The sequence below is a fragment of the Macaca nemestrina genome, chromosome 20 (assembly GCF_043159975.1).
Source record: "Macaca nemestrina isolate mMacNem1 chromosome 20, mMacNem.hap1, whole genome shotgun sequence".
Taxonomy (NCBI): domain Eukaryota; kingdom Metazoa; phylum Chordata; class Mammalia; order Primates; family Cercopithecidae; genus Macaca; species Macaca nemestrina.
The window spans coordinates 60789735-60813790 of NC_092144.1; the positions used below are offsets into that span (position 1 = coordinate 60789735).

Below are 24056 nucleotides of genomic sequence, written 5' to 3' on the forward strand. Positions count from 1 at the left end.
ACCACGCCCGGCCCACTCTTTTTTTTTTCCATAGCACATACAACTGCTAACATATTAGATAATTTTCTTGCTTATCATCCTTATAATCCATTATCTGTCTTCCCCTGCTATAAGGCAAGCCCCATGAGGGCAGGAACCTTTAGTCTGTTTTATTTGCTGACATATCCCTATTCTAGAACAATTCCTGGCATGTGGCGAGCGCTCAGTAAACACTTGTAAAATGAATGAATGGATGGAATCTGGTATAAGAGAAAGAACCAGAAAGCTGTAGCAGGGGCTTTAGCTCACTGCATCCCCATTCTCTAGATGTAGAGCCAGAGGCCCAGAGAAGTGAAGCCACCTGCCCCAGTTCACACAGCTGGGAAGGAGGGGAGCCAGGATCATGGCCAAGTTCACCCATCTCCAAAGCCTGAACTCTCAACCCAATTTGATGAAACTATGGTCTCTCTGGAAGCAGAAAACATTTCCAAGTCCGCTTGCTTTTCCTAAACTGTCACATTCCTGGCCTCCCCCAGCCCCCACATCTCTTCTTTTGGGTGGCATACCGATAGATTTTTGCCGGAGCATCAGCCCAGGTCCTGGAGGCAGGAAAGAAGGACGCTCGTAACTTGGCTGGGCACGGTGGTGGGGATCGAAGCTCGACTTTGGGGTGGCAGTCAGAGGGGGAGAGAGAGAAAAGATAGCAGAGAGAGATCAGTGAGCGCAGAGAGGCTTGTGGCTTCACCACACGGCTGCCCCCTATTCCTTCCCTAAGCCCCTGCAGGAAGGGAGAGCAGTGTGAAGATGGTGGAAGGAGGCTGGGCGACGTGGCTCACCCCTGTAATCCCAGCACTTTGGGAGGCTGAGGCAGGACCATCACCTGAGGTCAGGAGTGCAAGCCCCAGCCTGGCCAACATGGCAAAACCTCATCTCTACTAAAAATACAAAAATTAGCCAGGCATGGTGGCAGGCGCCTGTAATCCCAGCTACTCGGGAGTCTGAGGTTTGAGAATCGCTTGAACCCGGGAGGTGGAGGCTACAGTGAGCCAAGGTCGCACCAGTGCACTCCAGCCTGGGTGACAAGAGCAAGACTCTGTCTCAAAAAAAAAAAAAAAAAAGAAGAAGAAGGCAAAAAGGAATTCTGGGGGAATGAAAAGCCTTGAGTCGGGGCAGGAGGGAGAAAGAAAGGAGAAGAAAGCAGATTTTCCATCGACTCTTGCTCTGCTTCCTTCCTCCAGCCACTGCCCATGTCCAGGTCCCCACCAGTGTTCTCCAGGATGGAGCAGCCTCTTCCCTCGTCTTCCTGCCGCCATCGTCGATCCCCCACCCTGTTCCGGTCTGTTTTCCACACACGAGTAAGAGGCATTTTCAAAAAGCATGCTATTGCCCCTGCTTGAAATCCCATGTCAGTTAGGAGGAGATCGGAGGGAACCAAACTCCCAGCTCTGGTCTACAAGACCCTCCATGGCAGGCATTGCTGGCACCCCTGCAGCTGCCCTCCCCCTGGATGCGGCATCCCATCCCTCTCCCACTGCTGGGAGTGTCACCTGCCTGCAGCCCTTAAGAATCACCCTCCTTCAGAGTCCCGGACTCGCCCAGTCCATTATGTGTCCCTGCTTCCTGGAGCAGCCCACAGCCCATGATTGATATGGAGGTCCGAGGCAGCACTAAAGCGGGGGGGCCCAGCCTGACCCCACGGGTTCCCACTCCAGCGAGAACCACGTCTGCTGACCTCCTTCCACAGCCCCAGCCAGTCTCCTGCACTCCCTGAAGGTTCCCCCTTAGCAAACCCTTAGTACAGGAATCCCTACCTCAGGCTCCCATTCTAGGGAAGCCCACACAAAGACGTCTACCTTGCAGGACCCAGCCTCTGCCCACATTTCCCACTTGTTCCCTTGGTCCGCCTCCACTCCCACCTCTTCCTTCTCCTATGTCAGCCCCAGGTCTACCCTCATTTGAGAACACCTGCAAGCCCTGGTTCCCTCGGCAACAGCTTTCCCTCTTATTGTCACAGTTCCTTTTCAGTGCTAAGTTCTCCTGGCCAGACCTTCCCCGGCCCCCTGCCCAGACTGCACTTCCCTCTGTCCCATTTTCTTCACAGCATCTCTCTTCCCTAGAAACCGTCTTGTTTACTTGCTGTCTGTTTCCTCCACTAGCCTAGAAACTCCCTGAAGGCAGGGCCGATGTATCCCAGGCATCGCACCTACAGTGTCTAGGGCCCATGATGCTTTTAGAGGAAATGTTTTAATTTCTTTTCAAAGTAGAAGTGAAAGAAAAAAAAAAGAAAAAATTCTACCCTGGATAATATTGGTCTTTGCAGCAACAAAATAATAACATTTAAACTTTTTTTTTTTTTTTTCTTTTTAGACAGGGCTGGAATGCAGTGGCATTAACACGGGTCACTGCAGCCTTGACCTCCCGGGCCCAAGCGCTCCCAACCTCAACCTTCTGAGTAGCTGGGACTATAGGCAGGCACCATCACATCTAGTTAATTTTTAAATTTTTTTTGCAGAGGCGAGGTCTTGCTATGTTGCCCAGGCTCATCTCAAATTCCTGAGCTCAAGCGGTCCTCCCACTTTGGCTTCCCCAAAATGCTCAGATTTACAGGCATGAGATACCTTGCTGGCCAATGTTTTTTTTTTGTTTTTTGTTTTTTTTTTAATGCAGAAGAGCAAAAGTGCCTAAGGTTCACAGAAATCATTATGAAACCTGCCGAGGGTAGGGTAGTGACTTTATCAGTCTCGTTTCCCATTGAGTCCTCAGTCGCCACATAGGGCCTGCTGTTCTACAAGCATCAGATGAGTAACGGGGAGAATCAGCCAAGGTCAGGCACTTAGGGGCCCGGAGTCCCCAGCTTCTGCCAGGTCTCCCATGTGTCTCCCTTCTCCATCTTTGAGACCAGAAGTGCAGAGAAAGGAAACCCTCTCGGAATGAAGTCCCCACCTTTGGGATGAACCCTCACTTCCTGCACTTCCCACCGTACCCCCTCCTGCCTCTTTCCTCCAGCCATAACCATGCCCAGTTCCCTCAATTCTCACCTCCGAGACTCTGCTTGGAACATCCTTTCACTGGGCTCTGTGCTCTGCTTGGAAAAGCTCTATCATCTTAGCCCTGCACCCTGGCCCAGCTACCCCCTTCCTTTAGGCCTGCAGTGCCCCTTAGAGCAGCCACTAGCCATTCAACTGTGCATTTCCGGCCAATATGGTGGCTCATGCCTGAAATCTCAACATTAGGGAGCATCGCTTGACTCCAGGAGTTTGAGACCAGCTTGGGTAGCATAGGGAGACTCTGTCTTTACAAAAATAAAAATTACAAAAATTGCTGGGTACGGTGGCTCACGTCTGTAATCCCAGCGCTTTGGGAGGCCAGGGTGGGCAGATCACCTGAGGTCAGGAATTCGAGACCAGCCTGGCCAACATGGTGAAATTCCATCTCTACTAAAAATTCAAAAATTAGCTGGGAATGGCTGCGTGTACCTGTAATCCCAGCTATACAGGAGGCTGAGGCAGGAGAATCACTTGAACCCAGGAGGTGGAGGTTGCAGTGAGCCGAGATCACACCACTGCACTCCAGCCTGGGTGATAGAGTGACACTCAGTCTCAAAAAAAAAAAAAAATTAGCCAGGTATAGTGACACACGCCTGTCATCTTAGTTATTTGGGAGGCTGAGGTGGGAGGATCACCTGAGTGCCAGAGTTCAAGGCTTCACTGGGCTATGATTGTACCACTGCACTCCAGCCTGGATGACAGAGTGAGACTGTGTCTCTAAAGAAACAAACCAAAAAGGCAAGTGTAAATTTCAATTAATTAAAATTAATTTATAAAATTCAATTTCTCTGCTGTGCTGGCCACATTTGAAATATTCAACAGTTACCTGTGGCTGGTGGCTACCAAATTGGACAGCATAGATGTGGAACATTTCATCATCACAGAGAGTTGTATTGGTTCTAGTCCAGACTTTCCTGGGGTCTGTAACACATGCCTCTCACTGTAATCCCTCCCTGGATTGGGACTGCCTGTTTCTATGTTTGTCTCATTGATTCATTCATTCCAGAAATATTTATTGAGGACTTCCTTTATGCCAGGGACTGTGACAGATACTGAAGATACAACAAATTAGACAAATGTCCTGGCCCACAGGAAGGCCAAGCAGGCCATAAACAACATAAATTCATAAAATATAACACGGGTCAGATGGAGGTAAGGGGGAGGAGAGAGGGAGAATGTAATTTAAAATACAGGCTGGTGCCAGGCGCGGTGGCTCACGCCTTTAATCCCAACATTTTGGGAGTTCAAGGTGGGTGGATCATTTGAGGTCAGGAGTTTGAGACCAGCCTGACCAACATGGTGAAACCCATCTCTACTAAAAATACAAAAAAATTAGCTAGGCGTGGTGGCGCATGCCTGTAGTCCCAGGGAGGCTGAGGCAGGAGAATCGCTTGACCCTGAAGGCAGAGGTTGTAGTTAGCCAAGATCGTGCCACTGCACTCCAGCCTGGGTGATAGAGCAAGACTCTGTCTAAAATAATAAAATAAAATAAAATAAAATAAAAGGGCTGGCCAGGCACAGTGGCTCCTGTCTGTGATCTCAGCACTCCAAGAGGCAGGAAGATTGCTTGAGCCCAGGAGTTCGAGACTAGCCTGGGCAACATAGCAAGACCCTGTCTCTACTCCCCAATTTGTTTTTAAATTAGTGGTGGCATGTGCCTGTTATCCCAGCTACTTGGGAGGCTGAGATGGGAGGATTCCTTGAGCCCATGAGTTTGAGGCTGCAGTGAGCTGTGATCGTGCCACTGCACTCCTGCCTGGGTAACGGAACAAGACCCTGTCTCAAAGTAAATAAAATAAGGTGGTCAAGGAAGGCCTCACTGAGAAGGTATTATTTGAGCAAACTCCTGGAGGAGGGGAAGGAGGGGGCATAATGATGTGTAGAGGAAGAGTGTTCCAGGCAGGTGGAACAGCAGGTGCAAAGACCCTGAGGTGAGGGTGGGCCAGGCAGGCTCAGGAGGACTAGGAAGGAGGCCAGGAGCTAAAGGGCAGGAGTTGAGGTCAGACAGGTGATAGAAGGGTGGGATTGGTTAGGACCTGCAAGTTTCAGGTTTCTTTCAGATTTTGGCTCCAAGGTCTCTCTGGAGAGGCTTCCTCCTGTTACTCTGTTCATAACTCCCTTAACTTATGCCAGTTTGGAGTCATCATAATCACTTGCTTGCTTGTTTACTGTCTGTCTCCCTGGGCATGCAGCCCACCCCAATACTCTTTCTACTCTATTTGCTTGGTAAGAAAATGCCAATCTTATTTGGCACCTTTTGAGAGACTACACTTCCCAGACTCCTTTGCAGCTAGGTGTGGCCATATGACAAAGGAAGGCCAACCCGGATGCACAAGTGGGAATGTTGTGTGTTACATCTGGGATGTCTTGGAGGTAACTCAAGAGGCTGCAAGGTGCCCTCTTTTGCCCTTCTGCCTTTCTACCCTTCCTTGTTCCTGCTACCTGGAATGCTGGTGCAATAGCTGGAGCTCCAGCAGCCATTTTGGATTATGAGGCCAGTCTGCAGTTGGAAACATGGCGAGGATGGTGGAGCAGAAATTGAGAAGGATTCTGGGTCTTTAAGACCATGGAGGCTGCTAACCTGCCTGAGACTCCCTATCTCATACTTTTTTTTTTTTTGAGATGGGAGTCTCACTCTGTCACCCAGGCTGAAGTGCAATGGCATGATCTTGGCTCACTGCAACCTCCTGGGTTCAAGTGATTCTCCTGCCTCAGCCTCTTGAGTAGCTGGGACTATAAGTGCCCACCACCACACCCAGCTAATTTTTGTATTTTTACTAGAGACAGGGGTTCACCATGTTGCCCACTCACCTTGGCCTCCCAAAGTGCTGGGATTACAGGTATGAGCCACCATGCCTGGCCCCCACACTTATTTAACAAGAGAGAGATAAAAGCATTTTTCTTGGTCAAGTCACTATTATTTGCTTTTTCCCCCTCAGGTACAGCAGAATCTAATTCTCCTAGTCTCCTCTTTCAAATGTAAATTCTGTAAAGGAAGTTACTTTGTTTGACTGAAAAAAGAGAGAGACCTTGAGAGCCCAGCAGCGGGTCCAGGATATAGTAGGTGCTCAATAAATATTTGCAGAAGGAAGAACTCATTGGAAACAATATAAGAAGCCCTGACAAGATGTGGGGAGCAACTCCAGGACAAAATCCCAGCCTGTTCCTCTGAACATTCCCATCAAACAGCACAGAGCCAGTTCCAAGCAGGTGTCAGGAGCTGTCGCCTGAAGGCATCCCTGCTTTGACGGATTTCCTGCCATGCTGCTCTCTAAGCGCTTCTCAGCCTGCTCAATCCTTCTCTGCTTTGCTGAATATTTTTCTGACCCCCTCCCCCATCTCCTTCAGCCACAGCCCAATACTCTGCTTGGCTTTCTGTCCTGTCCTGCAGCTGTGTGGTATCAGACAGCAGAACCTTCCAGAAGATAAAGGCAGTAGAGAAGTGGCAAGTGGAGGGAGACACTCTTGTGTGAGCCATTTTGCCTGCTGTTTTTCGTATGTGTCCTCATTGGATCCTCACACCTGTGAGTTAGGGTGGATTATACCCATTTGGGTGATAACGAAAGAGGCTGTGGATCAGAGAGAAAAGAGCCTTATCCTAGAGCAGCCAGCGAGGAAGGAGGAGATTAAAGACGCATCGGAGAAAAGATATCAGAGTGGCTCAAAAACCCTAAGATAAAATGGGAGGGGTGGGAAGAGCCAGGAGAAGGGGATGTGACCAGTCAGGAAGCACACGGGGACTGCTGAGGGGCAGAGCTGGAGAGGACACCAAGAACAGAGTCCAGGCAGGAGAGGACAGCTGGGAGGAGGGGAAGAAGGCGAGGGAAACACCTGCACAGGGTATGGGTGCAGGTGATGGGGGCCAGAGGGACAGGCGAGGATCAGGTGACAGGTGAGGGTGAAGGTGATGAGGCAGGGATCAGAGTGACAGTGGAGGGGTCGATGTGACAGGGGAAGGGTCAGAGTGACAGAGGGACCAGGGTGATGGGGGAGAGGTCAGGATGACAGGGAAGGGTTGGGGGACAGTGGAGGGGTCAATGTGACAGAGAAGGGGTCAGGTGACAAAGGAGGAGTCTGAGTGATGGAGAAGGGTGAGGGTGATAGGGTGGGGGTGAGGGTGATAGGGTGGGGGTCAGGGTGAGAGAAGAGGTAAACGAGAGACAGTGGAGGAGTCAAAGGGACAACGGAGGAGTCAGGGTGATGGGGAAAGGTCAGGGTGATGGGGAGGGGTCAGGATGATGGGGAGGGGTCAGAGTGATGGGGAGGGGTTAGGATAATGGGGAGGAGTCAGGGTGATGGGGAAAGGTCAGGGTGATAGGGAGGGGTCAGGATGATGGGGAGGGGTCAGGGTGATGGGGAGGGGTTAGGATAATGGGGAGGAGTCAGGGTGATGGGGAGGGATCAGGATGATGGGGAGGGGTCAGGATAATCGGGAGGGATCAGAGTGATGGGGAGGGGTCAGGATTACAAGCATTACAGGTAAGGTGTCAGGGTGATGGGGGTGTCAGTGTGATGGGGAGGGGTCAGGGTTACAGGCAAGGGGTCAGGGTGACGGAAGAGAGCTTAGAGTGGCAAGGAACTGGTTAGAGTGAGGGGGGAGCCGTGTCCCCGACAGAGGAGGGTGCAGAGTGACAGAGGAGGCGTCAGATTTGCAAGCTGACAAAAGACACTTCCATGCCATGTGGAAGAAGAAGGGACAAAAATGGGTTAGCTTGACATAAGAAGGGTCAGGGTGACAGGAGAGATGTCAGACTGACGGAAGAACCATAACAGTCTGATGGGGCATCGCACTGATCCCCGAGGGAGCACTTGAACTCCACCAACCAACGGGAGCATTCGCTCCCGCGCAGAAGGGGCAGCCAATCAGAGTGCGCAGCCTTGCATGACGTCACCGGCCGCCGGGCAGATTCCCCCTCAGTGAGTCGCCCAAAGGCCCAGGTCTCCGTCACCTCGTGGCCTGGTGCCTCAAGGGCAGCGCATGTCCTCCGGCTGACCAGTGGCTGGGGAACTCCTGCTAGGGAGGCAGCCCTGAGACGGGATAGGGGAGAGACAACTGAAGAGACAGAGATGGGGGGACAGAGAGAGACAGAGACAGAGAGAGGGAGACAAGGAAACACAGAGACAGAGGTAGAGAGACAGAAAAAGAGAGACAGAGACAGAGAGATAGACAGAGAGACAAAGGCAGAGATGGGGATAGAGAGAGACAGAGATGGAGAGACAGAGACAGAGACAAAGGCAGAGATGGAGAGACAGATAGACAATGGCAGAGATGGGGAGACAGAGCTAGAGAGACAGAGAGACAAAGGCAGAGATGAGGAGACAGAGAGACAGAGAGAGAGCTAGGGAGACAAAGAGACACAGAGACAGAGATAGAGAGACAGAGACAAAGAGATGAAGACAGAGATGCAGGAGAGAGGGAGGTGGGCAAACAGGGAGGGATGGGAAGATGGGGAGAGTGAGAGAGGGGAGCAGGGGCAGAGAGAGATGGGGCCTAGAAGGGGGAGAGACACGGACTGAGAGATGAGAGGGGAAATGAGAGGGCGATGGGAAGCAGGAAGAGCCCGGAGAGGCAGGAGGGAGGGCAGCTCGGACTCGGAGAGGGCCTGCGCAGCCCCAGGAGGGAACCCCAGAAGCGAGGAGTGCACCTGAGAGGGAACAATGACGTCTCAGACTGAGAGACGAGAGGGCACGAGGGAGCCCTCAGTCATCAGTGGCGGATGACAAAGACAGTAGCCGAGAAAGTCAAAGCCATACCAAGGGGCAGAGGGACAGCAGAGCCCTAGGAGGAGACAGCCCAAGAGGTGCCCTGACCTAGGGTGGATCTACCGGGCTCTGCGCCCCCACTCTTCCCACCTCCTCTAGGTTGTATACAAAAGTGCATCTTTGGAGAGGGTTGAAATCTCCCAGTTTCCAAGTCCTTAGACAGTGGCATCTTTTTTTTTTTTTTTTCGAGAGGGAATCTCACCCTGTCACCCAGGCTGGAGAGCAGTGGCACAATCTCGGCTCACTGCAACCTCTGCCTCCCAGGTTCAAGCGATTCCTCTGTCTCATCCTCCCGAGTAGCTGGAATTACAGGCGTGTGCCACCACACCCAGCTAATTTCTGTACGTTTAGTAGCGATGAGGTTTCACCATGTTGGCCAGGCTGGTCTCAAATTCCTGACCTCAGGTGATCCACCTGCCTTGGCCTCCCAAAGTGCGGGGATTACAGGCGTGAGCCACCATGCCTGGCTGATAATGGCATCTTATGCAATGCTTTGCTCTTGCTCACTTTTGTGCAGATCTGACCCAAGAAGCCTCGGGATGATACTGCACCCCTGCCCCCCACCACTGCATCTAAACCGGAGGGAAGATGCAGAGTGAAGAGGGGAGAGGAGCTGAAATGGGAAATGGGGACACCAAGAACAAGACCAGACATCAAGAAAGGCCACCAAGATGCAGAAACCTCATGAAGGGGCATCTGCATTGACTCAGAGAGTGGGAAAGATAAAAATGGCAGGTGGGAAGGAGCAGAGAAGGTGGCAGAAAGAGCCTCCAGCATGAGATGGGGGCCTGGGGAAGGCCCAGGGACAGATCCAAGAGGTGGGAGAAGAAAAGGCAAGGGGGATGTACAGGACAAATGACTATGGGTCCTCTGGACACAGAGGGAAAGGAGGTCTCGCAGAACTCAGGTGAGTGCCTCTGAGTTTCATTTCTAGGAGGCGGGGGCAGGTGGGCAGCTGGTTTTATTACTGGCTGGTGTCTGGGCTCCTCTGGGGGTGGGGGTCTTTGGAGCTCAGAGAGTGAGCTCCCTGAGGGTTAGGCTCTTGACTGTCCTGTACCTGGGTTCATGCAGGGCAGACCTAGCACTGTGACTGCCTGGCATTTCACAGGAACTCTGTGCATTTGTCGAATTAATGAAAACAGGAGTTTCTCTAATTAGTTTATCAGAGATTTACACTCAGTCTGATGTGCTATTGTGGGGTCTCTGATGTTGCAGGGTCTCTGGAGGCATACACCGAGATCACTGGTGAGTCATGGTGGACTTTCTAGTTTACTTTATTTCAATTAATTAAGGTATGTATTTGTTGAGACAGGGTCTCAGTCTGTTGCCCAGGCTGGAGCGCAGTGGCGCAATCATGGCTCACTGCAGCCTTGACCTCCCTCACTCAAGTGATCCTCCCACCTCAGCACATACCATGACTGGCTAATTTTTAAATATTTTGTAGAGACAGGGTCTCACTATGTTGCCCAGGCTAGTCTTGAACTCCTGGCCTCAAGTGATCTTCCTGCCTTGGCCTCCCAAAGTGTTGGGATTACAGGTGAGAGCCACTGTACCTGGCCTATTTTCTTTTTCTTTTTTTTTTTTTTTTTTTGAGACGGAGTCTCGCTCTGTCACCCAGGCTGGAGTGCAGTGGCACGATCTTGGCTCACTGCAAGCTCTGCCTCCCAGGTTTGCGCCATTCTCCTGCCTCAGCCTCCTGAGTAGCTGGGACTACAGGCGCCCGCCACCACGCCCAACTAATTTTTTTTTTTTTTGTATTTTTAGTACAGACGGGGTTTCACCATGTTTGCCAGGATGGTCTCGATCTCTTGACCTTGTGATCTGCCTGCCTTGGCCTCCCAAAGTGCTGGTATTGTAGGTGTGAGCCATGCGCCCAGCCCAGCCTGGCCTATTTTCTATCCTGAGGGGTTCGACATCTGTTGGGAGTTTGCTGTGTTACAGTTAATCTCATGGAATCCTCATAAGAACTGGGCAAGGCTGGCTTTAGCCCCATTTTACAGAACAGAAAACTGAGATGCAGAGAAATTAAGTAATGTGGTCCAAGGTGGCAAATCAAGTTAAAGGAAGTCAGAATTTGAATCCCCATTTGTCTGTTAATACAGAGTATCTGGGGGATCAGGAACAAACAGAAACACCTGGGGTGTGTTTAGAGACCCAGAGAGGGAAATTCAGAAGGAGGAGAGCGTAAAATACAGATTAGGGGGAGGCATGAAGTAATGGGATTAGTGGGAGTACCTCCCAGGCTTCCAATAAATACTGAATAATTTAATGAGTGAATATGGATGGTAGCATCCTGAATCTAAGTCCACTTGGGATAATCCTGGGGCTGAAAATCTTTTAATCTTTTCTGTTTGTTTTTTAGAGACAGGGTGGTCTCTCTCTGTGGCCCAGGCAGGAGTGCAGTGGCACAATCATGGCTTACTGCAGCCTCAACCCCGGAGGCTCAGGTGATCCTCCCTCTTCAGCCCCTGGAGTAGCTAGGACTACAGGTGTGTGCCACCACATCTGCCCAACTAATTTTTGTATGTTTAGTAGAGATGGGTTTTCTGCCATGTTGCCCATGCTGGTCTGGAACTACTGAGCTCCAGGGATCAGCCAGCCTCGGCCTTCCAAAGTGCTGGGATTATAGGTGTGAGCCGCTGTGCCCGGCCCTGAAAATCTTTTAACCTTAGAATGATATAGGGCAGTGGTTCTCAATTAGAGGTGGTTTTGCTCCCCAGAGGACATTGGGGAGTATTTGCTGCTGGCATCCAGACGGTAGAGGCCAGGGATGCTGCTAAAATCCTACAATGCACGGGACAGGCTTCCACAACAAAGAAGTACGCAGCCCCAAATACAGGCAATTGTGGCTATTTGCGGTAGTTATGTTAATAGGAGGCTGCCACACATTTCCCTCAACCAATCAATACATAATCTCGTTTTATGCATGCTTCTGTTGAAGGATGCCTTATTTAATATATATTGTTGATTCATTCACATCCAACTCCTGGCTAACAGTGCTCTAACTCATGCCTGAATGAAGCTTCTCTAACATACGTATTTTCTCCATAAGGCACATCACGGCCTTCTCGCACTTAGGAACACTAGACAGCTCTTCAGCACCATGCTTGGGGGACCTTTGAAACACTGATATCACCACTAAAAGGCCCAAAGATGCAAAGCACGTGGCACTAAATAGACCGAGAAAAGACACTTGTTCACAGTATAAGAGCTGAAATGAGAAGGCACCCTTGTTCAGCCTCGTCTGGGAGCCCGCATGTACTCAAGATTTTCTCTGCTTTGCGCCTGTCCAAGAATAACCACAAAAACCCTTCGCATATTGATCCTGGGGTTCTAATAAATTTCAGCAAGTAGGCAAATTTGGACTTGGGTTCTGTCTGATTAGATACACACTCGATGGGAGGTCTCCGGCAAGTGAATGCAAATCTCTAAAACCGTTTCATCTTCTGTAAAATGGGAATGTGCATGTTCTCTCTTTCTGTTTCTCTATTGCCCTTTCCTTCTTAAAGCTGGTTGTGAAGAAGTTTGCTGAGGAGTTATGAGAAGTTTGCTGCAGTGCAAGTGAAGATAGAAGAAGATCACAGGAGGAGAAAACAGTGTCAAAAAAATAAGAGCCCAGGGGAGGTAGATTTGGACTCCATATAAGGAAGAAGTTTTTTTTTTTTCTTTTTTCCCTTTTTTTTTTTTGAGACAGAGTTTTGCTTTTGTCACCCAGGCTGGAGTGCAATGGCGTGATCTCGGCTTACTGCAACCTCCGCCTCCTGGGTTCAAGCGATTCTCTCGCCTCAGCCTCCTGAGTAGCTGGGATTACAGGCACATGCCACCACATCTGGCTAATTTTTGTATTTTTAGTAGAGATGGGGTTTCTCCATGTTGGCCAGGCTGGTCTCAAACTCCTGACCTCAGGTGATCAGCCCGCTTCAGCCTCCCAAAGTGCTGGGATTACAGGTGTGAGCCACTATACCTAGCCTCCTACTCTTGATTTTTATAAAAGTACGAGACCCTCCAGAGCACGAGGGACTGTGGATAGACTTCAGGGGCCTGTGCACTTGTATAGGAAAAGAAATCCTATGTTTTCATTTTCATCATCCTCCAACAAAAACTCAACCTTTCCTCAATTAAATACGTAAGCAGCGAACCATGCTAGTTTCAGCAAGACCCATGCCTGTATCCCCAGTAGGAATCACAGATATTTCCATATCCCATCACAGTGGTACAGATTTCCCAAAATAGTGTTTATGCTCCTCGTGATTTTGAAATTAGAGTTGTTAAGATCCACCGCCAGTGTCTAACATGTTGACAAAAAAAGATGATATTATGATATCACAAATTTTGCTTTTGAAAAATATTTTGAGAACTATATTTTAGTGTAACTGGCCTCTTTTGTTAACTTATTTTATGTTATGCATTTATAAGCATTATTCTGAGGACTATGGCAGCCTGCCAAAGAGATCCATGACCCCCTAAAAGCCAAAGAACCCAGTTTTAGAGTAAATAGACTCCTGACCACTAGGTGGTGGATGTGGCCAGAGGATAGGGACTGGGCAGAGAAGAAGGAAGCGGGAAGGGAGGAGTAAGGCAGAGCATGGCCTCTGAAGGAGACAGTTGGAGGGTAAGGGGTGGCACTGGTAGGCCTAGTGGGGGATGTTTTGGAGGGAAGGCACACAGTCCAGTGGAGTGGGGCAACATCCAGGAAGGGACCAGCAGGACCCCACCAGGATAGCCAGAGCTGTGGCAGGACCATGGGTTCAGAGGGCTGCCCCTGGGTTAAAATCCCTCTTCCTTCCTTGAGCCTCAGTTTCCCCCTCTGTAAATGGGCTAACAACCTCGTGCATCTCCCAGGATGAATCTAAGGAATGAATGAGATAATCCATATAAAATTTGGTGTCTGGCCAGGCAAGGTGGCTCATGCCTGTAATCCCAGCACTTTGGGGGGCTGAGGCGGGCGGATTACTTGAGGCCAGGAGTTCGAGACCAGCCTGGCCATCATGGCAAAACCCTATCTCTATTAAAAATACAAAAATTAGCCAGGCAAGGTGGCACACACCTGTAATCCCAGCTACTCAGGAGGCTGAGGCAGGAAAATCTCTTGAACCCTGGGAGCAGAGGTTGCAGTGAGCAGAGCTTGCCCCAATGCACTCCAGCCTGGATGGCAGAGTGAGACTCAATCTCAAAATAAATAAATAAATAAAAATTAAAAAATAAAATAAAATGCAGTGTCCCCCAAATTATCAACACTCCCCACAGACTGGCCTCTGGTTGTGGGGAGAGGCAGACAGAGTGGCGACAGACGTGACCATTCATATTTTAATAAGTACTACGTGTTGGGTATCTATTATTATGTCGGGGAATCTCCATCCATGACATCATTTTGCCTTCCCAGAGACCCTTAAGATGGGACGCAGAGGGACAGAAAGAGGCAGGGCAAGAGCGCAAGTATAACAGCAGGGGTGGAAAGTGGAGAGAGAAAAGGACAGAGATGGGATTTGAGGGAAAGGGGATAAGGAGGAAAGGAGGTCCCCAAAGTTGGGAGAAAGGAGGAAACCCTAGGATGCGCGTCGCCCCTCCAGGACCAGCCTAAAGCACAAGGGCATCAGGAGGGTTTTGGAAAGAGAAAGGCTCCAGGTTGGTGTGTGAACCGCCTTCCCCCTGCCAGTTCCTCCCCATACCAGGCCGCCTACCTCAGTGGCAAAGAAGCCTTTGGGTCGGTGTTTGCCCAGGGACGCGAGGCCACCGGGCCCAGGGCTCTCGCTTGCACTGATGGTCTGTTGAGCTGCGGCCAGGATTTCGTCCAGTTTGTCTAGGGGGAGATGAACAGATGGGAAGACAATGAAATGAAGTTTGCTTTGACCCGGGCCGCAGAGACCAGAGCTGCCGCCCCGCAGCTCATCCAGCACCTGGATCAACCAGGAAAGGGCAGCCCTGCCTGGGTCCAGGTGGACGGCCAGTCCCGCTTGGAGACACAATCACCAAGCCCGGGGGGCAGCACCCAGGGTGGGAAGCGGTGCGGGCAGGGAACGGGGCAGCCGTCGGGAGAGGGCTGGCGGAGGGAGGGGAGGTGGAATCGCGGCCTCTCTGGGGCAGGAAGGTGAGGGGCGCCGTGGGGCTCATGGTGGGACGGGGATGCAGCGGATGCCGGGGCTGGGGCCCGGCAGCCCGAGGAGCAGGGCTGGGCCGTCTTACTGAGAGCCATCTGATACACGGTCCGCTTTTTCTCCATGCTGGGCACCGGCGCCGGCTGCTGCTCGTACTCTGTGGGCAAAGAACACGGATGAAGCCCAGGGAGCCCCCGGGGGCGGGGTGGAGTGGGCTCGGCCTGTGGGCGTGGCCAGCAGGTGCGGGCCGGTGGGCGTGGCCAGCGGGCGCGCGCATGCGCGAGAGGGGCAGTGAGGGGCCGGGGTCGGGGAGGGGCGAGTCCGCCGGCGGGGTCGGGAGACGGGGGCCCTCCCGCCAGTCCTGTGCCCACTCACCACTCTTCTTCTTCCAGGGGGAGACTAGCCCGGGGGAGAGGCAGTAGAGGAGCCAAGAGTTAGGACGTCAAGGGAAGGAGAGGGGCCCCCTCTCTGGAAGCCCACCTCCCTCGGGGCCCCGGGGCGAGGGGCGGTCAGCTGTCCAACCAGCCCCCTGTCAGGGGAAATGGGACCCCCAGGTCCACTCGGCCTCGTCTGGAGGGAGGGGCTCGCTTTTCTCGCTTCTTATTGGGGGTTGGGGGGAGCTGGTGGAGGGAGAGATGTTGAATGGGGCTTGGGGGTGAGGTGGGACAGAAGGAAGGAGACAGAGAGACCCGCAGAAGAGGGTACATACAGACCCTGAGAGAGACCCCAACAGAGAAACAGATACAAGAGCACAGAGGAGAGTCGCCTCTCAGACACCCCTTCCCAGAGACACACACACAGGCCAGAGTCCGACCCATGGACTGGGGACAGGATGAGGACAAGGACCCCTGGTCACTAACAACACTAACGAACTCGAGGGATGATCCAGCCCTCCTTCCCCTCTCCCCCCCGGCCCCCTGGCCTCAGCAGCCCCGCAGGCTCACCCATCTCCTCCAGCTCTGAGGTCATAGATTTGGAACGCAGGGAGATGGTTGGGGGCGGCAGCCGCTTGGCCTGCTGGGGTGCTGGAAACGTGATGAGGGGAGGCATCAGTATCATGGGGGAGACGCCTCCCCCACCCTCTACCACCACAGGGCTCCCAGCGCTCAGAGAATAGCCGATGCCAGCGTGCTGAGCCCTCCCTGCCTCAGTTTCTCCCCACAAGGGTAATGGAGAAGTAATGCTAGGGAACGGAAGGCCTTGGGCAGCAGCACCAGCCCTGGGGCTCCCGCGGGGCTGAGCCTGGTGGCAGTGGGGTGGCTGCGAGAGTGGCCGCAGGAGCACCTTTCTTGTGCACTGCCTCATCCATGTCCGGGTGCCTGGTGACCATCACCACCTTCACCATCAGCGTGTTGCCCCCTTGGCGGATCATGTTCACCACCTGTCGGTGGCCGACCTTCACCACATTCTGCCCGTTCACCTGTGGCACAGACACCCCCAGATCACACAGAGTAGACGAGGGGAGGAGTGCTTGCAGCTTCAGAGACCCCAATAAGGATGGCTCCTGCGCTGCCCTGTCCATGGGCCTCTGGGCCACGTTCCCCTCCCTCTGACCCTTCAGACTACCGCCTCCCTGGGCAAGCCCGCTTTCCCACCCTCCCTGGCCCCAGGGTTGGGGAAGAGGCTCAGCCTACCCTATTCACTTCCTCCGCCCTCCCTGTCCCCAGTATTTATTTATTTATTTTTAAAAGACAGGGTCTCTGTCACCCAGGTTGGGGTGCAGTGGCACAATCATGGCTCACTGCAGCCTCGACTTCCTAGGTTCAAGCAATCCTCCCACCTCAGCCTCTCGAGTAGCTGAGGCCTCAGGCACACAGCACCAGCTGATTTTTTTTTTTAAGAGCCAGGGTCTTGCTATGTTGCCCAGGCAGGTCTCAAACCCCTGAGTTCAAGCAATCCACCTGCTTCAGCCTCCCAAAGCACTGGGATTACAGGCGTGAGCCACTGTGCCTGGCCATCCCCTGGTATTGTGTATGTGTTGGGGACAGCTCTGTGTCACTCTTTTGAGATGCCTCAGAGGCCTTTAGGTGGAATCGCTGGGGAAAGTAGAGGCTGGCTGGAGGGAGGGCAGGGGGCTGGGAATCCTGGTGCTAAAGGAGAATAAAACTGGGCAGCCAGATCCTGGTGTGGATCATGAGGGGGTCTGGGAACTTGTCACAGGGTCCCAGGGAAGAGAGGGGGCCTGGACTGACCTCGATGAGGAAGTCTCCCATTCGCAGTCCAGCTCGCCATGCCACGCCACCCTCGTCCACCGACTCCAGATACTGCAGCGCCGGGAAGGCCGGGGTGGGGGTGAACTCCTCGATGGGGGTCTGCGCTGCAGACAGGGAGGAGCCGGCGGGGTCGGAGGGGAGGGGGTGGAGAGGCCGAGCAGGGGATGGGGCTCAGACCCAAGTCACGGAGGCCTCACCGCAGCTGAGGGACCAGCACCCCGGGGTGGGGTGGTGGGTGGGCTGGGGTCCCTTTCCCTTTCCCGCTCCCTTTTCCAGCCCTGCTTCTGGGGTCACAGAGCCCTTCTCCCATCCCCTCCCCGGCTGGCACTCACCCTTGGCCCCCCGGAGCACGAACCCAAACCCCTCACTGTCCTTCTTCTGCAGCAAGACTGTCTTCTCCTTAATGATGTAATCGCTGGCAGGGAGGCAGGAGAAATGGGGGGGGTAGTGGTGGGGAGTAGAGAAGAGATCATGAGACACAGAGCCTGTCCCCCACCCGGCAACCCAGAGACCTGAACCCCTGCTCCAGGGCCATTAATTGCACCTCCTAGGATCTCTGTCACCCACTCTGTGTGCGTATGCTAGCGTCGGCCCTGACGGGCTTCCCCCTTGGAGCCCACATGCTCTCTCTCCCACTCCCTCTCTCCTCATTCATCCATCCATGCATCCATCCACCCATCCATTCAGCGCCAGGCACGGTGGGGAGGATGGGGAGAAAAGCCTCCAGATTACCAGACGGCCCGGCTTGGGTCCCTGCTAGTCACTTCCTGCCTATGACCTTGAGCCCACAACTTTAACCTTTTGTGCCTCAGTTCCCCCATCTATAATGGAGGGCGATCACAGACCCTACCTGATGGGGTTGCAGTGGGAGTCCAGTGGGGGTAATACACATTTAGTATTTTGCACAGTGCCTGGCACACAGTAGGTGCTCAATACGATCTGCTTGATGTCCTCAGGTCAGGGTGTTAAGTCAAGAGGATTCATGTATTTTGATGATGCCCCTCAAAATTCCTTTATATATATGTCACCTCCCAAGGACCCCACACAGGGTAAAATTGCTAATTCTGCACTGCCCACTATGGTGACCACTAGGTTCATGTGGCTGTTTTTATGAAAGCTAATCAAAATCAAATGGAAAAATTCAATTCCTCAGTCACAGTGGCCATATTTCCAAGTGTGCAGAAGCCGCACGTGGCTGGTGGCCACCACATTGGACAGTACAGATATAAAACATTTCCACTGTTCAGCACTGTCTTCTGTATTCCCTGGTGCATCTCAAATGGAGCTCCTGCATGCACTCAGCATATTCTATTATAGTAAAATGCAAAGCACCCATGAATATGGGTGGTAGTTTCCAGTAAAGCCACCAAATGTACCCAGGAAATGTCAGTGAAACTCAGATACAGTTCATGGATCTCAACGCTCACTCAAACAGCCCCAAACCCCTGATATGACCACTGTACACCTCAGGAATACACATCCATTCCATTCCCAGAGGATCCGACACCCCCAGTCTACAGCAGGAATACTCAGACACCCTGGCTGCAACCCCACTGCCTTCAGAATACCCAAGAACACCCAGGAGTCACTGGAACGTGCGCTCTGCTGTGCCCTGCTTCCTTCAGCACTGTCTAAAGCCCGTCCCACCTCCCACCCTCACAATTCCGGTGTATTCCAATAATACCCAGATCCCAGTAACATCCATGTGGCCCTAATACACTCCAATCATAGCCAAGCATGCTCCCAATTACCTGCCCCCACAAATTCAGCAAAACAGCCCTCCTTGAATACTCCAGTATGTTTCGGCAACCCCCACACATCCCAGTATGTTCCAATAATAACTCCCCCTCACTCGGATCTCAGTGTATTCCCAAAACACGCCCTCTGAACACATACATCCCAGCAAAAGGCAATAATACTTACTGTGCTCCACTGTATTTGGGTACCACCCCCACAAGCACCCCTGTATGCTCCCGGGACCCCCATGGCTCCCCTTATAAAAATCCATACATTTGCACCGTGGCGACAGGGTTCTGGATGTGCACGTGTCCTCCCTTCCTGCCGCCACCCTCCTTGTGGCGCCTCAGTGCACCTAACACATGTTCACATGTACATACTCCAGCAACAGTCCTTGCTCAAAGTTCACCACAGTCCAGTGAACTCATCCAACCATACCCGCCATGTCTTCCTCCCCTGGATGGAGAGGTGTTGACAGAGAAGGAGGGAAGGGGCTCAAAGGGGTGAATGAAGGGAGGAAAAGGGAGAGGGGAAGGGAGGAAAGGGGCCGAGAAGGCTGGAACAGCGAGTGGACAAGGAAACTGGACACGGAAATTGGCTCAGAGGTCAGAGCTGCCTGTTTCTATCCATGCATTCTGTAATGTCCTCATTCTCACTTTCCTACTCCTCCTCTTGTATCTCTTCCAGGTCTCCAGGCTCCCCTAGCAGCCAGCAGCACCCTTCCTCACTGGAGGTAACTTCACTTTTCTTTCACTCATACCACAAACCCCTCCCTTCCTCCATCTTTCTCCCTGCCCTCTGGAATCTCTCTCTTGCCCTCTCATCAGCCTCATACCCCATACATAAGCCTTCCCCAAATGTCAGCCAATATAGTCAATAAAACTCCCATGTCAATATGCCAAAAAGGAGTACTTGCCATGGGCTGGGCGGTATCTGAAGCCCTTCACAGATAGATCATTAAATTGTCTTTTCATAACCAGCCTCTGGGGTAGGGATAAGTACCAATTCCACATTATCTATGTATTTATTTATATTTTTTGAGACAGAGTCTCACTCTCTTGCCCAGGCTGGAGTGCAGTGGCACAATCATAGCTCACTGCAGCCTCAAACTCCTGAGCTCAAAGGATCCTCCAACTTCAGCCTCCCAAGTACCTAAGACTACAGGTGCTTACAACCGTGCCCAGCTAATTAAAATAATTTTTTTTTTTTTTGGTAGAGATGGGATCTCACTATCTTTCCCATGCTGGTCTTGAACTCCTAGACTCAAACAGTCCTCCCACCTCAGTCTCCCAAAGTGTTGGGATTACAGGCATGAGTCACCACACCCAGCCCTAATTTCACTTTATAGGTGAGGAAACAGAGGCACAGAAAGGTTAAGTAACTTGTCCAAGGTCACACAGTGAGTATCACTCTTCAACAATACCCAAGAGAATACTCAGGTAACTGCAATGGTAATACCCTCCACTCCACAGCACCGAAATACCTTGAGCACATATATCCGTCTGCTCAGAATTCACCCTGAGCTCGGCCCTGCAGCACCTGGAGTTTATCCCAGGGTGTGGCAGTAACACCGTGACGAGGAACACTTATTGAATTATTGCTGAATGCCAGCCATGATTCCAAGCACTTTGCATTTATATATTTCCATTTATGTATTCAGTTAGTCTTCACAACAATCCAGGGAAAGGTTGACTGTTATTCTTCCCATTTTATAGATGGGGAAACTGAGGCACAGAGAAATAACTTGCTCAAGATGACACCAGTTAAAAAAATATCAAAGCCAAGATTTGAATTCACCAGAGGTAACCTATATATATGCCAGTGGTGATCTAGGGCAGGAAGAGGGTCCAACAACATCCAGACCCACCCTGTTCCTGCTTCTCAACCAACCCCTATCCTACACATGCTCCATTCCCCTCTCTGCTCCATGACTCCCTCACCCAATCCCCAGCTAGGACATAGGTGGTGTTGCCCTCATCCCACCACAGTCTCCTTGGACTTCCCAACTGCTCTTTTGCTCCCACAGCTTCATGTACCTCTAAACTCCCTCTCCCCAACTCCTGTGTACCCCTCCTCTCTGCACCTCACTCCCTACTCCTGCATGCCATCTTGAGGTTCCACATCACCCTAACCCACCCTCCTCATCCCTGACTCCCACAAGCCCTCCTCACACCCCATGAAGCCATCCCCCCATTTCCCATGTCCCCTGACACACCCTACCCCCCCTTTCCCCCAAAGCATCCTCCTCAGACCTCCGTGACCTCCTCACCCTTGTCGTGCGACCTCTCCCTCGTCCTTTAGCCTCATCCTTCCCACACTCTCTGGCACCTCCGTAAGTAATCTCACTGGCTCCCCTAAAGCACCTCTGGTCCCTTTCATACTTCCCAGGTACCCACTTTTGCATCAGTGGAAAGCTAAACCTATTTCTGCCCCCTCGACTCACTTCACCACAGCCCTCCCGCCTGCGTTTACTGGCAGCTGCGTTTCATTTACATTCCCTGCGTCCTCTTGGTATTCTCCCGCTACTGTCCAAATCCCCACTCCCAAATCCTCCCCACATTCCCCGAATTCCCTCCCCACTCCATTTCTCTGCTCCGAACCCTCCGTGCTCCAGCCTCCACCCCTCCCCCACTTCAGCATCTCCACTCTCCCCTGTTCCATTCTCAACCCTGCACCTCCTACCCAGACCCCTGTAGCCCCTCCCCCTCGCCCCCCATCTTGGCTGCCCCCGCAGCACCCCATTCAGGCTCCCTCTGGCTGACTACCTGCCCTGCAGGAGCTCACACAATGCTTTTCCCCAGGCCATCCCTCAGCAACCCTGAGCGGCCTCCGGAGCTCAGCAGCCAGCTCTTGTTCACTGGATCCCACACACAGGGGCACTGCAGCGGCCAGCACTCCCCTCCCCACCCCACCGTCCCTCTCACACACCCAGGGTCCGCCAGCCCAGAGCCTGCTGCTGTGCACGGCGCACCCCCAACCCCGCACTCAAGCCCTTCCCCATGTGCCCTTGTCCACGGCCTGCCCAGAGGCCCCACACAGGGACGCCAGCCCCCCTCCCCATGCTCAGAAGTGGCACACACAAGCGGATGCGGCTCCCCATGCAGCTCAGACGGGGCTCAGCACACGTGCCCCACATGGGCAGAGGGCAGAGCCAGTGACTCAAGTGCCCCTGACATGCACAGACCCCCGGGGGCAAGGGGGCAAGGAGGAGGAGCACATGGGGAGGGAGACACAGGATGGACCCTTGAAGTAGGGACCTGTGGGGGAGGGGCAGGCCAGGCCCAGGAGGGTGGGTGTTGGGAAGCACAGCCGCAGTCCCTGGGACAGACCCACTCCAGCACACACCACACACCACACACCACACACCACGCGCGCGCACACACACACACACACACACACACACACACAGTCCCAGACAGCCTCGCTGTCGCTCCAAGTCATACAGAGACAGACGCTGTCACACAGGGACACACAGATGGACACAGTTGGGGGGTGGGCTGGGAGCCCACCATCTCTCCATCTCTCTCTCACTCACACACACACGCACACACACGCACGCGGCTGCAGGCAGTCACACACACGCACATCGACACAGCCACACTGACACACGAACCGTCGCACAGTGACACGCAGCGGAAAAAGAGGAGGGGAGGGGAAGCCGGGGGCGGGATGCGTGTGTGATGGAGGGGGGATGACTGTGAATGGGAGAGAGGGGTATGAATGGGGGGACTTGCCAACAACGTGAAGAGGTGTGGGGATGTGGGGATCAGAGGGACAGGGGCCTGGGATGTAGGCGGATGCGGGTAAGCCACCGTGGCTCCCCACAGGGAGGGCTCCGGGGAGTGGGGGCGCTAAGGGCGGCAGAAAGGCAAGTGGGCTCCAAATCCTGGAGGGGGGTCAGTTTGGGGGGCCTGCTGGGAGGAAGGTCTTGGGGGAAGAGCAGAGGGGGGCCTGGAAGGGCCTGTGAGGGGGTGGAGGAAAAGATTCCCAGGGCTGACGAGTGCGTATTAGGGGGGAGGGTCGGGGACAGGGGTCCAGGGAGGGAGATGGAGAGGAGAAGGGTTGAGACGGGGGGCTGAAAGGGATTTGGGACTGAGAGAAGGTTAAGGGAAGAGGAGCGGAGGGGAAGGGGCGGGTTGGGGGAAGGGGAAGGGCCCTGGGGCTGGGGGTTAGCGGCGGGGGAGGGTCGCCACCGCGGGCCGGGGCCTGCCGGCCGGGCGGCAAAGCAGGGGGCGGCGCGCTCCGTTACCTGTAGATGTACCAGACGCTGCGCCGCCGGGGCCCCAGAGCTGGCCAGCTGGAGGACAGCGCGGGGGGCGGCTGCGGCAGGGAGCTCCCACCGGGGCCGCCCCCGAGACCCCCGCCACCGACCGCAGACAAAGCCATCGCCGCCGCGGCCCCAGCCCCGGCCCGGGTCCCGGTGCCGGCCGCCCCCGCCGCCGCCGCCGCCGCCGCGTCCCCGTCCCCGCTCGGCCGAACCCCCGTGTCCGGGCCCCCAGGCCCCGCCTCATGCTGACCCGCGCCGGGAGGGGGAGGGGGAGGGGGCGCGCACCCCCCCCGCGGGAGGGAGGGCAGGGCCGGGGGCTCACATGCCGGGGGGTGCGGGGGCGCGGGGCGCGGGGTCGGGCCGCGGCGGTAGCGCGAGGACCGCGGACGGCGCCGGCTTCAGCACCGCGGACAGCTCCGGAGGCGGGCGGCGGGCGCGAGGCTTAACCCCTTGGCGTCCTGCGCCGGGCGGCGGAGGGGGCCGGGCAGGGGGGAGGGGGCCGGGAGGGGAACGCGGGGGCCCCCTTGGCGGGAGAAGGGGGAGGGGCGAGGCTTGGAGGGGGGAGGAGAAGGGGGAGGCACTTCCGGTCTGAGCCCCCCCTTAACCCCCCTCCCCCCTCCAGAGCCCTCCCGCGCAGGTGCAGAGCGAGAGAGCGCGGGGAGAGGGAGGCACAACATCACACAAGATGCCTCGCAGCCGCGTGCACGGACGCGCGGACGGAGCCCCGCTTCCCCGGCAGGGACACCGCGGGTGAGAGAGGCCCCAGGCGGGGACACGCAGCCCACCACTACAGACCAACACGCAACGCACCTCGACACGGTCGGCAAGAAAGGCCAGGACATTCAGACTGGGCCCCAAGGCCATGAACAACACCCCTCCCCCACCAGAGAAGCCCAGGCGGAGGGGCGAACACACCACCACAGCTCCCCGAGAGAGCCGTGGACCCCGAGTCAGC

General features: G+C 54.0%; 1 protein-coding gene across 4 annotated transcripts in view; it reads right to left on the reverse strand.

Annotated features, from left to right (window-relative positions):
* LOC105497337 (SH3 and multiple ankyrin repeat domains 1) overlaps nt 1-24056 on the reverse strand; it is a 58885-nt gene that overhangs the window by 11887 nt on the left and 22942 nt on the right. For 3 of the 4 annotated variants that reach the window (XM_071087559.1, XM_071087557.1, XM_071087560.1), the window contains 8 exons: nt 17430-17512; nt 17077-17201; nt 16169-16304; nt 15829-15909; nt 15260-15283; nt 14973-15041; nt 14471-14589; nt 546-642 (listed from right to left, as the gene is read on the reverse strand). In XM_071087559.1, the coding sequence (XP_070943660.1) occupies nt 546-642; nt 14471-14589; nt 14973-15041; nt 15260-15283; nt 15829-15909; nt 16169-16304; nt 17077-17201; nt 17430-17512 (734 nt within the window). The remainder of the gene's footprint in view (nt 1-545; nt 643-14470; nt 14590-14972; nt 15042-15259; nt 15284-15828; nt 15910-16168; nt 16305-17076; nt 17202-17429; nt 17513-24056) is intronic. The other variant, XM_071087558.1, reaches the window with a different exon arrangement.